Source organism: Chrysemys picta, chromosome 15 (assembly GCF_011386835.1).
Source record: "Chrysemys picta bellii isolate R12L10 chromosome 15, ASM1138683v2, whole genome shotgun sequence".
Classification (NCBI taxonomy): domain Eukaryota; kingdom Metazoa; phylum Chordata; order Testudines; family Emydidae; genus Chrysemys; species Chrysemys picta.
Window position 1 is genome coordinate 9,602,326 of NC_088805.1, and position 16,148 is coordinate 9,618,473.

At 44.4% G+C, this 16,148-nt stretch overlaps 1 protein-coding gene across 6 annotated transcripts in view; it reads right to left on the minus strand.

Moving 5' to 3' along the window:
* Positions 1 to 16,148, minus strand: part of TAOK3 (TAO kinase 3) — a 150,106-nt gene that overhangs the window by 24,815 nt on the left and 109,143 nt on the right. For 4 of the 6 annotated variants that reach the window (XM_065567825.1, XM_065567824.1, XM_008171517.4 and 1 more), the window contains exons 12-14: positions 14,851 to 15,018; positions 10,215 to 10,421; positions 281 to 415 (exon numbers count right to left, since the gene is read on the minus strand). In XM_065567825.1, the coding sequence (XP_065423897.1) occupies positions 281 to 415; positions 10,215 to 10,421; positions 14,851 to 15,018 (510 nt within the window). The remainder of the gene's footprint in view (positions 1 to 280; positions 416 to 10,214; positions 10,422 to 14,850; positions 15,019 to 16,148) is intronic. The other 2 variants (XM_065567828.1, XM_042843186.2) reach the window with 1 other exon arrangement.

Consider the following 16,148-nt stretch of genomic DNA (forward strand, 5'->3'; position numbering starts at 1 on the left):
GAGAGAGATGCAATACAGAAAAAATCAGAGAGGAAATCAACTTCACTCATAAATGTGTTTGATTTTACATAGGCTGAAAACACACCCAGAATGGATTTTTTTTTTACATGTTCTCTCTCTCTCACACAAACACACACACACACACACACACACACCCCTTTCTGTGCAATATCTAGTTGCTATGCCAACAAAAAATATATGGGCGAGAAGAAAATTCTTAACCCTCTTCCCAACCAAAGAGACAGAGAGGAAGAAGAGGGGGGGTGGGGTGTTTGCTTACCAAAGATGCTGATTTGATTGTGGCAAAGCGCTCTCGGTTCCGGTAGTGGAGGGCCTGATTCTGGACTGACTGGGTAGGCCGCAGCTCAGGCCTGTGCTCCCTGTGGCCCACCTCATCCCTTATAAATACATGATCCTGCAGAAATGGATAAAAACAAGGAGAAAGTCCAGCTGTGCTCTTTCCTCGCCGGCTGCCTCTTTCTCACCCCTCTTTCTGCACAAGCACTGCTGTTTGAAATGCATAGTTTAGCTCTCTGCTAGCCCCTGCAGCTCTCACAGTACAAAATGAATAAGCAACACATTGCAGCCTTCAGTTAAGAATGTCAGCTGATCGCTAGTGGGATGCCTTCTGAATCCCTGGCAGAATTTTTTTTTTTTTTTTTTAACCTCCAGAATTACATATGTGCAAAAAAACAAAGGAAAAGCACAAAGCAATGCAGAGCAATCAGACTCTTCAGAAAGGTTTGCTTAAAGCGCTGCAACCAAATAATCCCTTTAAAAATGTGATTTCCATGTCTAGCCAGGAGGATGCCGTTCCCTTTTAACACAGGAGCAAGATTTTGCCTCATTCCCTTTCAAGACTTGCTTTCTCCTTAATTTGATCTTTTTGTTTGCTAGCTGCTCTGAAGAAGGATCATTCTGCCTAAAAACATTGCAGGCTTGAAGAGACCAGCTTCCCGATCTTGTGCTGGGAAGACTCGGTGACCACTCAGGGATCCTGCTTTCCAGTCATGATCATGCACAGTTCTAGCACTTTCTCTCCACAGCCTCGCAAAGGGTTTTTTTTTTTTTCATTATTTAAAGAGACAGCTCGTAGGTTTACCACAAATGGTCTTCTCTGAAATCTCTCACTCTCTAGTTGTGAAAGGCTTAAGAACTAGTGATTTTTGCAGCGGAAATACCATGCATTTAAGCATCGCAACAAAAAGCAGTATTCTGTTGCACGCTCAAAATCCACGTCCTCTCCAGACAGGCCTGTGAAAGTCCAGGACCGTTGACTTGTTAAGAGAAATGGCTATAAAGGTGACTTCCAAAAGGAAAAAGTATTTGAAAACTGTGTCCCCAGGTCAGCCCAGCCATGCCCAGGGTACCCTGGACATCTTGCCTAAGAATTCCAACTGCTGCTCTCACCAGCGCAGGTTCAAAGGACCTGGCAAAGGTGGAAGCTCCGGAGCAGACGGAGTTGCCAACTCTTGTCATTTGGTATTTTCTTAAAGCCCCAGTTCCTGAAGTCAATTACATGAGAATCTCTGTTTTCATTTTAAAAAAATAAGTTTCCAGCCCTTGTGGCTATAGAGTAAAGGTTGAAAATGGGACTCATAAAAGCCCTCATATCAGAAGGCAAATAAAAAGAGCCACAAACTAATTTAAAAAAAAAAATCTCCTGATTTTCAGAGGCCTGATTCATTATTTTTGAACACTTAGTGGAGGCAACACTGCAGATGGCCACTGACTTCGTAGCCATCCTGTCCTCTAGACCAGCGCTGACCAATATTAGGAAACACAGTTACTGGCTGGTCTATACCAGTATTCCCACTAGTGAGTACTATTGGTAGGAAACTGTATGAAACAACTCTAGTGTAGACAAGGTGCGTCTTGACATGCTTCTTCCTTGCCTCCTAGGAGCATACCTCTCACACAGACTTTATTTTAGATCCATATTTTACCCAAGTTCGTGCACTTTCTATATTGTGAACAATATGTAGCAGGAAAGTAAAGGATATAGGAAATATATATATATCCAGAAGTGAACCACCCATCATTTTAAGGTGCCTAGAGCCAACCATTTTTCTTGTGTCCCTCATTTTGGGATTTTGCACTCTACGCCACATCTCACATTTGAGCTTTGGCGGGGTGGGAGGAATAGCCAGGGTTGTCACGGAACAGAATTTACAATGGCCCCTGTATTTTTAGCATCTTCCCTCCAGGCAAGAGAGAAGATACAAAACAACCTGCCACCCCTAAATCAGGTGGGGACAGGGAAGGTTTAAAAATTGGAGAGTAGGCAGGGAGAGAAAGAGATTAATAAAAGGAAGTCTTCTAGAAATAGAAAGCCTGTGGACCGTTAGAAGAATATTAATTTTATTTTACATTTTTGTCATCCTGATGCTGGGCATTTTGTTGGATTCCGATTACTTTTAACAGAGGCCAACACTCCATAAGGTTAGAGAGCAGCCATCCTTGAAACTAGTCTGAATTTTAGCTTTCAGCTGTGCGCGCGCATTACAGAGGGAGGAGGGTCTAAAACAGGGGTCGGTAACTTTTCAGAAGTGGTGTGCCGAGTCTTCATTTATTCACTCTGATTTAAGGTTTCGCGTGCCAATAATACATTTTAACATTTTTAGAAGGTCTCTTTCTATAAGTCTGTAATATATAACTAAACTATTGTTGTATGTAAAGTAAATAAGGTTTTTAAAATGTTTAAGAAGCTTCATTTAAAATTAAATTAAAATGCAGAGCCCCCCGGCTCGGTGGCCAGGACCCGGGCAGTGTGAGTGCCACTGAAAATCAGCTCACGTGCCGCCTTTGGCACACGTGCCATAGGTTACCTACCCCGGTCTAAAATGTATATACATGCCTGAATGAAGCTAAAGCTTAGATCCCTGTCTTTACTGAAATATCACGATTAAATATTTAAATTTCAAGAATATTTTTCAGCTAATTAGGTTCTTGTGGGTCTATTGGGAAAATAATCAATCTATAAAGCTTTGTAGGATCCGAGTGTTCTGGGTGACCGGGGCTTTGTAAAAAACATTATTGATAAGATAGGCAATAGTGTTCCAAGCAGATGGACCAGCCACTAAAAATAAATCTTCTGGAATCCTAGTTTGGAACATTTTTAGAAGTAGATTACGGAGGCCTTCTGGAGTTCTCCACACTGCAGTGACCAACCTAAGGACAAGAGTGACTGGCCGGGGGTGAAATGCAGGCTACACCTCATATCACCCCCGCCCCCAGTAAACCCTTTAACTAGGCTGATGGGCAAATTTTTGGCTGAAGGACCTTGGTTTCAATTCAGAGCTTTCAGGGGAAGGGACACCACTGGTTAAAACAGGGCGATTCTCCAGAGTCCAGCAAGGCACAGAGAAATGTCCTGTTTGGGGGCTCGGCGAAAAGGGAGCGTGTGCAAAAGATGTAGGTCTTTAGTTCTAGCAGGACAGCAGCTATTACATTAGTGTGGCAGAGGTCAATGCAATCTACTAAAACATTCTTATGAAAAAAATCCAGTGAAGTAACCGCCTTTCCATTTCCCACAAGACAGCCTGAAATGATGCCTTCTCTTTGACACTGTTTCATTCATTTTAATTTTCCCCCATAAGAAATAAGCGGGTGAGATCCCTTGGATTCTCCAAGGGGTGGCGTCTCAAGGATTAAAACTGTGTCCTCACATCTTCATGCGCAACTTCCATTGACTTATGTGCAGCAGCATCTTAGGGCAGCCCAGAGAACCGTCTGCAAGAGGTGAACAACATAAAATCTTTCAACAGCTCTTTATTGACGTAGGTGAGGGACGTGGCAGTTAATTTGTAACCAAGCACACAAAAAGAATGGAAATTTTAATGGCTGGAGAACCTGGTGTAGACAAACGCCCAAGGACTGTCCTTGGAATCCCTGAGTCAGGGTTCAGGGCTTCTGCCTCATGCAACATCTCCAGCAACCCTGGGTAAGCTAACAGGGAAACACATTCAGATAAATGCATCATGTTAGCCAGAAAAAATATACATCCAATCTTTGTAGTTGTCAAGACCAATGGGTGACATTATCATAGCAGTGACAGCTAGCACCAAATAGGTAAAAGGAAGTAAGACAAATGAGCCATGAGGACCCTATTGTCTCTTTATCAGGGAAGCAGACACTGGGTGGTGAGGCCAACAGCTGCTGAGAGAGAGGTCTCGCTACAAGCACAAAGAATGGATGTCTGTAGGTTCCATCTATTTCCTTTTTCCTTCCTATTTCCTTCCTTTCTGCCAATAGCCTGAGCAACATCTTTTAGTTTTCAGCGGATATGGGTCCAATCTGGAACTTGGTTCCAAGCCCCCTTGCATGGGTCTTTGAAGATATTAGAAGCCAAACTTGGCATCTCAGGCCAACCTCTACAACCAGACCATTGGATCCAAACAGGCATCTGAGCACCTTTTATGCAATGATGACTATTCACACTGCACACCTATGAGGCAGTAAGGTACTATCATCCCCACTTTATGGATGGGAACCTGCAGCACTGAGAGGTGAAGTGACTTGCCCAAGGTCCCACTGGCAGAGTAAGGAACTGAATGCCAGAGTCCCAGTCCAGTGCTATCAATCCAAGACCATCCTTCCTCCTCTCTGCTCATTGAAAAACAATCTTTAAAGGCTAACCCACTACACTAGTGCAACATTCTGAGGACATCTCCATATTCACAGCACTCAGATTACTGAGTATATTGTGCGAACAATATCCCCCCACTGTTCCGACCACATAGTCTGATCAAGTTTTTTCATGACCACACACATGAGAATTAGCTTAATCGGGTCTTTTTTTTTTTTTTTTAAATGGACTCATGCCCAAGAGCATTATTCACAGCTGCATGGACCAGAACACACTTCTGAAACACAACCTTCGCACACATGCTCAAAATATCTGCCGAGCAGAAGCCAGCAATAACTGGGGATGAGCAAGTTATATATGAAACAAAGGTGAACTCAACATATTAAGTATATATGGTTTGAGCCTGTTCACACTGAAGTCAATGAGAATTTTGCCTTTGATTTTGATGGGACCATGAGCAGACCCACAGCTTGCCTTAACTGTTTCAGTACATAAAATCATGGTTGCCCATGCAATTCTGTGAAAGGTGAAGCAGGCATATGTAAGTGCGAAGAATCAAGGTGACAACATTAGAGAAAAGTCTCCATGATCTTAGCTGAGAAATTTGATGGGAGAAATTCATATACGTAGAAAAACTGCATCAACGCTGATCACATTTGCTCAGCAAGAAGCTAAATTCCCAAGCTTTCCTTTTCAAAAGAGCATTCACCGACATTTTGTATCTTGACTGATGCTAGGGGAAACAAGCAGTAGCACAGCAAGCAAATTCCCCTCAGACAGTTCAAGAGGACAGATGCTACCTGGACAACAGTATCCAATAGACCACCAGAACTGCCAGCCTTCTAGACACAAATATGAAGGGGAGTGCTACTGAACTAACCATGGGTAGGACCCTAAAGGGAATGTACAACCAAGCTGTGACAACCTCCTCCATTTCCCAGAATTCAAAGGGGGGAGGAATAAAACGATCAGCTGAGCACAACACATTGGATGTATCAACAACCTGCAGATAGGGTCACTTTCAACAAGAGCCCTTTTGGATACGAATGCTTGCAATCGTTCAAGGCAGGCGGGCAAGTACAGAATCACATCTTACTCTCCACACGCAGCCCAGAGGCTCCAAAAGTCCCACTCATCCTTCCCAACCGGAAGGAAAATCCCATCAGATCTTACTCGTTCTCTAGGGGTAAATCAGAAACCTCAGCCTGTAGGGCAACATACCCCTATATATCCCATCCACTCCACACAGACTGGCTGTGCACCTAGTATCCCCGCCATCACTGGATCCAGCCAGGATGCCACATACGCATCATGGAGCGGCGAGGAGTCATGTCTATACAACGTATTTTGTTTTCATTTGTAGTTAAGTTGCAACAGGCCATTGGGCAGAGAAAAGAGGAGTCGATTTTGTTTGAGGAGCTTAACAATTTATGTTCTCCTTTCAGAACCCTTGTTTTAAAAATGTTTTATACAAACGAGTATGTGTGTATATATATCTCCTCATTATATGTTCCATTCTATATGCATCCGAAGAAGTGGGCTGTAGTCCACGAAAGCTTATGCTCTAATAAATTTGTTAGTCTCTAAGGTGCCACAAGTACTCCTGTTCTTCTTTTTGCGGATACAGACTAACACGGCTGTTACTCTGAAACTATTTACAATCTGACATCCTAAAGGTTTCACCAGTGAAATAATATTATGACGAAACACTAAGTGCTTAGTGTTGGTAGCAGCACATCATCAGCAGCTCTGCATTGTGGCTGAACAAAAACAACAATGTGGAATGTGATACTTTAAAAAAAAAAAAAAGACACCGCCTTTATTTGTAGTAAAAACGCTGTCCTCATTACACCCAATCTAGCTGAAATATTGTGATCTAGTCTCCCAAGGAGGTGCTCCAAGTCCTGTCACTTGGCATATTTAGCTAGGACTATGTCTACCAAGACACCACAAGACACATGATTGCAGCATCAGTTTGATGGAGTGGTTGACAATAAGTCATCTATGATGTGTGTGAGCCGAAAAGGAAGGGCGCTGATATGCTGCAGAACAGCACGTTGGTAAATATGAATACACCAAAAACGTCCCCTTGCAGCTAATGCCGAAAGGGACACACCGTGTGCTCTGTCTGGCTGTGAAGAGTTACCGCCACAGTCAACATGTTTTATGGTGAAAGCGGCATTTGGAACATAGTCATGCTTCCTGCTGCCATTACTGCAACGGGTTTTGGTGCTTTATGCTTACGATGGCACCAGCATCTATTCCTCCCTATAAAATAAAGGCAACTGTAACTGCTGATTAAACCCTAAGAAGGCAATTCTCAAATGCCATCCCCGGCTAGCATTATTCAGGAGTCCAAACGAGTAGCAGAGAGCATCTCTGGGGTACCATGCAAATGGTTATGCAGGATGGACAAATCAAACCTGATCAACACTTGGCATTTCTAATGCACACAGCAAAATAGTATCTGGATGCCATAAGCAAGGAAACAACATTCTGTCCTCCAAAGACACAGATCTTCATCCTTACTTTGCTTTAGGATACCTTCACTGATGGCATTTGGGCTTTGTTGTTCCTGGGTCATGTGGCTTTAGAAGCATATAACAAATTCAGAGTGCACCTGGCACAATTTTTCCCCCCTTTAAGATACAACTGTTTGGTCTGCACTCGAGATGTCATTTTGCCTGCAATCCGTAACCTGAGTGAATGACTGACTCCACTTCCAAAGGGAGATGACCTGGGGAATGTATATCCATAAGTAACATGATCTTTGGCTACAGAAGTAGTTACTCAACTCTCTCTAAAGAGAGACTGATCCACGTTTCAGCTAGTAAATTAGTGAGATGCCTCTCCATTACACTAGCTAGATTAACACAGCATACACAGATGCAAACACTGGGAAGGAAAAAGCTCCCAGGTAGCTTGTGGGAACTGGATGGAGACATGACAGACCCCTGGGCTTCTTTTAAGAAATGTGGTGTTGGTCACTGCACCAGCAGACTGCTCCCTCAGGAGGTCCTACAGCTGCAATGCGATTCAGAAAAGGGAGGCGGTGGAAGGCGTGCGGCTGTCCGTCACTCTCGCCCGTTTGTGTGTCATGGGCTCTGTTGGTACCAGCTGTGACAACTGGCTCAGAGTGGATATTAAAACTACCCACCCTGCCTAGAGAGGGGCAGCCTTCCCCTACACTCCTATCTACAAACTCAGTCTTGCTCTGCCGGACTTTTAGCACATGAGCTCAAGGGGCCTTTATTCTAAACACAAGCTTAGATGCTACTGACAGCCACGGCTTTAATTCTCTGTCAGAGATTACGTGCCTAGGAAGGGCTTTGGACACACCTTCTCACTGCAGAGCTTAATGATGTTTACAAACGTAGGATGGCATGAGCGAATTACCCACAAATCCCAAGAGTAGCTAGATGAGAAACACAAGGTCATTTCATTTATTTTTGGCCAGAAAGCATGCTCCATTTCTTTATTTTTAAAAATCTACGGCTGTCTAATAGAGATGAACATGCCAGTGCAAGGGGTTTGGCCTGCTTCTTATGCTTCACTTAGAATTCAAAATAGCTAGTAACAGCTGTGACGCTTAGAATCTTTGCCAGGGGCACCCAAACTTTGCTCAACCAAGGACTTCATTGGTGTCTTGCCAAGAACCCAAGGCCTGCCTCTAATTTGCAGAAAATGGAATCAGTTGCAGCTCCTATCCAGACTGGCCTCTCAGACCAGGAAGGAGAACTGCATGATGGAACCTGTAGTTTTCATGACACCACTGAATTATTATAAACTTTTAAGCGGAATGTGTGCGAGAAGAGATTGACAGGTTTATAATATTTTAAGCTGGATTCCTTTAAAACATTAGTATCCTTATGTAATTTTGCCAGCCTGTGATGTTTTAATAGCTTATTCTCCCGGACGACAAGTATACCTGTCATAGCCGTGCCATCAGTAATATACATGTCTTCAGTCATGAGCACTGCATCAACACTGCATGTAAGCCAAGAGGTACAGTGGGAATTTGCAAAAGGTCTAAGGAGTTAGGCACCAAACTCTCATTGGCATTACTTGAGATGGAAGACACTCAGCACCAGACACTGACAGCTGTATACAAATCCTGAAAAACTAGACCATCACCCTACCAATCATCCTGTATTTATACACAGGAAGTATTGTAAAATTACCACAAAATGAAAGTATATTCTTAAAATGAAGAGCTACTCCATTTGTTTAAAATAAATGCAATTCATGTCTGATAGGAGCTGCACACATTTTATTTTCATGAGCTGTAGTGACATTTACAAGCCAGTAAAATCATTGTAACTTATGAAAACAAACATCCACATCATCCCCCTCAAAGTGTATCTTGTATATCTGGGCAATACATGCAAATACGTAACAAGTAAGAATAAAAATATTTAATTTCTGAAACCTACATAGAAGGAGAAGCAGCTCCAGCTATGATCAGGGACAGCATAAAGCCTCTCTTCTTCCCTCCATTAGGGGGAATATGTGAACTGATGTTTCACACTTCACCACCGTTTCTTTAAAAAGGACTAACGCTGAAGGTGGGGTTTCCAGCATATTTGAGACAGTAAATCCGGGAGTACTCTTTAAACTAGAACTAAATTATGCTACTTCCTTATCAGTACCTTTATAAATATACGTATCTGGTAATTTATTGCTTGAAGGTACAATTGAGAGCACATGAGAAAAGTCTGACATTGCAGGTGTTGTCATTTTCAATGACAAACTGCAGTTTTATTTTTATTTTTTTAGACAAGCTTGTTTAGAAGAATAAGCATTTAAATGGTTAAAACTAGGCTTTGCGGTTCTCATGCCACTGAGAAATTCACACTTCTATTGTAGCACTGTACAGTGGGATGTTAGCTTCTCTAGCTGCAGAACACCACTATATATACTTTAAAACTCTTTGTAAAATCAATTACAGCAACCACCTCGATTTGACTGTCCATCATTTGCGGACACTACTAGGGTTATGTAAAAGTTAATTCTGAATGGCGAGTGCAGGGCTAGCGCCTGGCCTGTATCCAGATGACTTCACCTCTGAAGCTGCCACTTTAATAAGGAGAACAGATAATCCGTGAAAGAGAGACTCAAAGAGCAGTGCGGAGTGAAATTTTGCTTTAAAACTTACCTCGCAGGTGTGCTTCAGTGTGCAATGCTCCTGTCCAGAGGAAGGATCCAAGTACAACTCAGACTTTGGTCACAAACTGTGACTGCTAAGTGGTGCCTTAGTAGATGAGGCCACTTCAAACCACAACACACAATGTGGCACAACTGCTCAGAGGAGAACGAGGATCGGAACCCTACGAGGTGTTGCAGGCAAGGATGAAGGGGCACATGCAGAGCTGGGTGAGGAAGCATGCAGAGAACCTACCTGCTCGGTGGCTGGATTCGACAGTGCCGTCACACCAACAGCTTTTTATGATTAATTTTCAAAGCTCAAAGCCAGAAGAGAAACAACACACAGAGCTCGATCCCACAGGAGTCTGCTGAACCTCCTGCTCTTAGCAAGTTAGCGAGGGCACTCACTACACATTGCTGTATTGGGCCTTAAGGAACCTGAACCGCTGCATGAAGCTGCAGAGAGCCCCGGAGAACATACCTTCTTGTGCACCACAGAGGACGTGGAATTAATTGTGCTCTCGTCGTTATGCATCATGACCAGTTCAGGGCTGCTCTCATCCATGACCTCCTGCATGCTGTTCACACTGCTGCTCTGACTGCCCGTGCTCACAGACATACTCGGGATGGAATGGTTGCTGCCCAGACTGTCCATCTTCCGATTCAGGTTTGATCCATGCTCACTGTCCTGCAAAACAAGGGGTACCAGAGTTACAAACACTGCAGGAGATGAACTGCCTAATGCATATTCCTGCAGTGCCCAACATTGCTCTGCAATCCTGCAGTTACAGGTTCTCTGCCGCTATTTCCCAGCACCTAAATTCCTTGCTGTTCACCTCCTAAAGGCCAAACCAGATATCACCCTAAGGTTACCAGAGGCTCTCAGTCAGTTTTCTCTTTTGTCCTCTGCGGCCATAGCATCTGAGGCTGCAAGCCAGTTCTCTCTCAAATGAAGCAGGGCTGGACACAATTAGTGTTTGACTGGGAACTCTCCAGGGAACATTGAGGTGCTGCTGTAAGTAGTGCCAGTGATTGAGAAAGGGGCACTTTTCCCTCAGAGCCTGTACTGAAATAATGCTCCAGCCACGATGAGCTGAGGTGCTGTGTATCGGAGATGTAAAAACTGGGGTCCCGACTATTTGTGATCCCTTAAGAATCCCACGGCACTTTTCCCAGGAGCGGGGGTTTTAACCTTGATGTACGGGCCAAACAGAAATGACATTCTGTCAGTTTAAATGATGCTTGTAGTTTCTATTAAGATACATCGAGTATCCTAAGCTCTTATGCAGGTGCTGCGTACTTTTAAACAGCTAAATTGCTCCGCAGAAGAGGCTGTACTACAATGGGTGAAAGCATTACAATACATTTAATTACATGATCTCACAATTATTTCTCAAACGCCACGATAGAACATGCCCTTTTTTCTACAAACTTAAATACAGAAAAGTAGCATCCTGCAATATTTTTCCTTCCTGTGGGCTTGCATCAGTTGGGTAACCATAATGGGCTAGTCTGACCTGTACCGGCTTACAGAGAAGAGAATTTATATAAAGTCATCTAAGTCAAAGGGTTATCAGCAGAGGAGATAATTCTCTACAAGGGCCTTGGGGCTCTGGAATGCTCTCCAATCTCTGGTCCGCAATAGCCCTGATTAGCCAAAATTCAGTGCGTACTGCAGGGCCATCTTGTTTGGTCTGGCCTTTGAAGAGAGCTGGGGAGAGGGACTTTACTAGTCAATTAATAGGCTGTTATCTGTAGTAAGAGCTGCTGTTTGGTAGAAGGGCTAGCTGACTGAAATTTGTATTTAGTTTTGTAATGTTAAGTAATTGGCAGAGCTCTCAGTTTGTGTATGGGTGCTTTTTATTACCCTAAACCAAATTAAAAAAATCCCATTTGACAGTGATACACATGTACGAGAAAGAACAATTGTACACCAAGTTACACATGCGTCTCTAAAGCGGCAGAAGAAACCGCATATTATACCGCAGCATTTGAGAAACACTCCATGGGTATTTAATTCCAGAATGCATGTGCACAAAGGACAGCGTTGAGGCTGCACATACAACCTAAACTTTCTCACTTCCTGACCTGAGTGCCTAAACACGCAACCTTAACTTTCTCCTGATAGTTTTGGATGGGAGTTCCTTTAGAAAAAAGTTTCAAAGCTCCAAGATGTGGAACTCATTGGATATATACGCAGCGATGTTCACAATAGGGAACACATCTCCTGCACTCCCTAGGAAGCCTGTTGGAGGGAACCCTTCCCTCCCTCCCCCTTGAGGGTGGGTTTTAGGAGCTAGGAAGCTTTTGCTAACAAGATGAGCAGTGACTGAGGCCAGAGCTTCACTCATTGTGCATCCTTGCTCATTTTTATCCTGTACTGCTGAGTTAGCCATGCATACGTGTGCGACATGGCCTCCCTTAGTGACACACTGAACAAGCTTAGTGAGAAAACTCAGTGCAACACGTGCTGTGGACTGTAATTCAGTGATATAAAAACCAAATTTTATTGGAATACTCCACGGCACTTCTTGGTGATGGCTATTATCATGATACATTTCAGCACTCTAACCCCAGCGCTAGAGCTATTACATTACATTACAATGGCAAAAGTACTCCCCTTACACCCTACTTGCTGTCCTTGAAATGATTTTGTTCAGACTTTCACCAGCGGGGGAAGAGGAGGAGAACACTCCTGGGCAGAGACAGAGCCTGGGAATTTCGGTCTGAACGTTTTGGAAAATTCTAAGTGACTGACAACAGGGGGGTTAGAATGGAAACTCCTGCCCCGCTCTACCTAGCGTGGCTGGCGCTGCTGCTGCTACCACTGCATAGTTGCCATTCTCCTTCACAGCAGACAGCCCTGGCTGCACTGCTCCAACTGGAAATACAGGCAGGTGTTTCTTCAGAAGTGCCACCCTGTATCTCAGCACAGACGCTCCCACCTCTGAGCCCAAGACACTTCCTCCTCCCAAAATAGCACAACTGATCTAGTTGGCCCAAAAAATTAACCCCAGTTTGCTGAACTTTGACCTCTCCCCTTCACATCTGCCTGCTGCATTGTAGGAAAAAGATACACACAGTCAAGGCCACATAATATGAAGGGGCTCAATGGAAAAGGTTTTCCATGCACCAAACCATTAGATATTAGTTTATCCAAATGTGCTCATATCAAGTGACATTAAATAATCTTCCTTTAATATTAATTGACAAATCACTGGTTTCCTTCTCTAAAGCACAGTTAGTGTCAATTACTGCAAACTGATTAATTGGGCTGTTTACGGCTGATGGTTTGAACGGAATCAGATTTTAATTTTATGCCTGGCTTTGTGTATCAAACAGTGGTTTTCATTTTTTAGCATCAAAGAACTTTTTAAAAAAAGCATCTCTGCTTATCCGATTTCATTTTCGGCTCGTGATAGGCCAATTAATTGATAGAAATGTCTCAGCAATTGGAGAAACGTTGCGATGGTGTTCTTGAACAGGCTTCCTTTATTTAGAAAAGAAGAGTCTAGCCCAGGGGTCGGCAACGTTTGGCACGCGGCTTGCCAGGGTAAGCACCCTAGCGGGCTGGACCAGTTTATTCACCTGCTGATGCGGCAGGTTCGGCCGATCGCGGCACCCACTCACCGCGGTTCGCCGTCCCGGGCCATTGGGGGCGGCGGGAAGCGGCGCGGGTGAGGGATGTGCTGGCCGCAGCTTCCCGCTGCTCCCATTGGCCCGGGACAGCGAACCGCGGCCAGTGGGGGCCGCGATCGGCCGAACCTGCCGCGTCAGCAGGTAAATAAACTGGCCCGGCCCGCCAGGGTGCTTGCCTGGCGAGCCGAACGTTGCCGACCCCTGGTCTAGGCCATCAGTCACTGAAGGTAAAGCACATCATTTTTGAAAGTTCATTCATTTGTACCCTTCATAAACCCCAGCTGTACATTTTAAGCCACTGAGAGAGACTATGTCTTGGTAGAACTCCCTTCCCAGGAAGGGGTGGCTTTCATGATCCCGCAGCTCTCCTCTACTTTCCCTTTGGGCTTCCCAATTTCAGCTCTTCATCCCTAAAGAGCTCTCCATTGCAGCTACTCTCTTTTTGTCAGATGATCAAAACCCATTACTGACTCTCTTTAAACCAGCTGGTGAGATCACTACTGAGTGAGGTCAGCTGGTCTCCTCTTCCACCACCAGCTCCCATATCAAGCTCTTGGCACCCTTTACAGGATTTAAAACCACCACCACTAAAATCCCATTAAACCTGCTGTCCACACAATTATTATTAAATCCAGCTCAACAACAATTATATCATGCCAATAAAATAACCCCATGCCACCCTCATCCCATTCCCTCCACAGGTGAGCTTTGTAGTGTGCCTGAAAGCTCAACGCATCCAGATTCTGGCAGTCCCAGGTGAGTGGGATGTGGGACAGGCACAATCCAAAGGCAGAATCTCCTCATGTTAATGACGACAATGACTTAGATGTATATATTTAATTCCTCACAGAGTTTTCTTGGCATCCATTTATAAAGTGTGCACACAAACAAATGCTGTTAGGAACCCACTTTGGACTTAATCTTGTGCCCCTGAGATCGGCGGTGGAGGTCTAATCTAACAGCACGTAGCAAGTTAAGAGGCCAAGCTGTAAGAGAATGCCTGAACAAACCTGCCCCACAACTGCAGCTTAGGGGATTTAGGAAAATTTACTTCCCTCACTCAAAGTATCTCCGAATCCCTGTTTGGCAAGCCAGCTTCACTGCTCCACATTAAAACCTTGCCTATTCCCTCTCTGACCTGGCCCGCCTGCGAAGCCGCTATCTTCTCCTTCAAAATCCTCCTTAAAAGGAGTTTCTTCTGTGGAGCTCTCAAGAAAAAAGTTTTTCCTTTGAAAGAAGTCCAAAACTGAGCTCTCAAGCCACCAACATGTGCATATGCCTAACCTAATGTAACTGTCTTCTCTTGGAGCTGTCGCCCCTATCCGTCCTCACTCCATCTCTGCTGAACCACATGGCACTCTAACGATCTACAGCCGCACGGCGCGCACTCCTCAGGGCAGCAACCACAGCATTCCACTTGCCCGGAAAGCACCCAGCCGGCTTTTGGGCACTGTCGATGTAATTACAAACAACAGTACCTCCTCCTCCTCCAGAGACTCCGTCAGCGGCCCATTCCGCGTCTCCTGGAAAAGGATTTTCTTCATTTTCCGGTACTGAAGGTTATCCAGCTCGCGTACAGCATCTTTCGTCCTTTGTATTAGGTCAATTAGGACCCGGGGCGGCCGGTCTCGGCGAACAAAGTCATGCTGATTTTGAAACGAGAGAAGATATATGTGGCCTCAGACACAGCACCATACATGTTTTACCAGACAACATGAGCCATTGTAATTATTACTTTAAAAATCACCTGATATGACATTTCTTCCCCCGTCCTCCACACCGTTAGGTACCAAAGCTCCCAAAATTCATTTAGCGCTGATTAGATGCACTGTACATGAGCCACATCAACATAAGTGAGCAAGCTAGCCATGTGGCAGCCTGACATACAGCATTCAGATGGTGAAATGGTTCATTCAACGGTTATAAAAATCGGCAGGAGTGCAGGACTCGGCCAAGCACAGAATATGGAGAAATATGGTCACTGTTCTACTTGACAAATATTTATATGTATATAAATATTATATATAAATATATATACACACATACACACACACACAAATCAGAGATCAACTCAGAGCGGGAGGGCTAATGGGTAGGGCATTAGACTATATGTCAGGAGACCTGGGGTCTATTCCCATCTCTGCCACTGACCTGCTAGGGGACCTTGGGCAAGGCACTTCATCCCCTCTGCCCATTTTCCCTCCTAGCTTTTGGTCCGTCTTGCTTGTTTAAACTAGGTGCCTTTTGGGGCAGGATCTGTCCTGTGCCTAGCACAACAGGGCCTAAATCTTGGGTGGGGCCACTGTGAAATAGCGTCACACAAACAGTAACTGACCTGTTCCCTCCCTGTGTACGTACACACACAGACACACTCACTCTCTCTCTCTCTCTTACACACACACACACACAAGGTAATCCAAGGAGCAACATAATCAAATTTAAACAGCAGCCAATTTGCAGATTATATACAGTTTAAGTAAAGATGAACATATAAGGTGCATAAATAAGCAGATACTCCAGGAGGAAGGAATTCTTACTCCTGTTACTGGAGATTTCCTGCCTAAACCTCATGCAAAGATTTACCCTCTAGACCTTTCAGATTCATAAACAGGAATAACGGGAGGACTAAGGGCTTTATCGCGCTCCCAGTAAGTCAATGGGAATAGGATCAGGTCCTTACATAGATCCCAGTTCAGGAAAGCACTTCAGCACATGCTAGAGTCCATCCCTACTTAGGACAGAACTTAAAATGCCTCCTTGAATGTGCCCCCTCCCC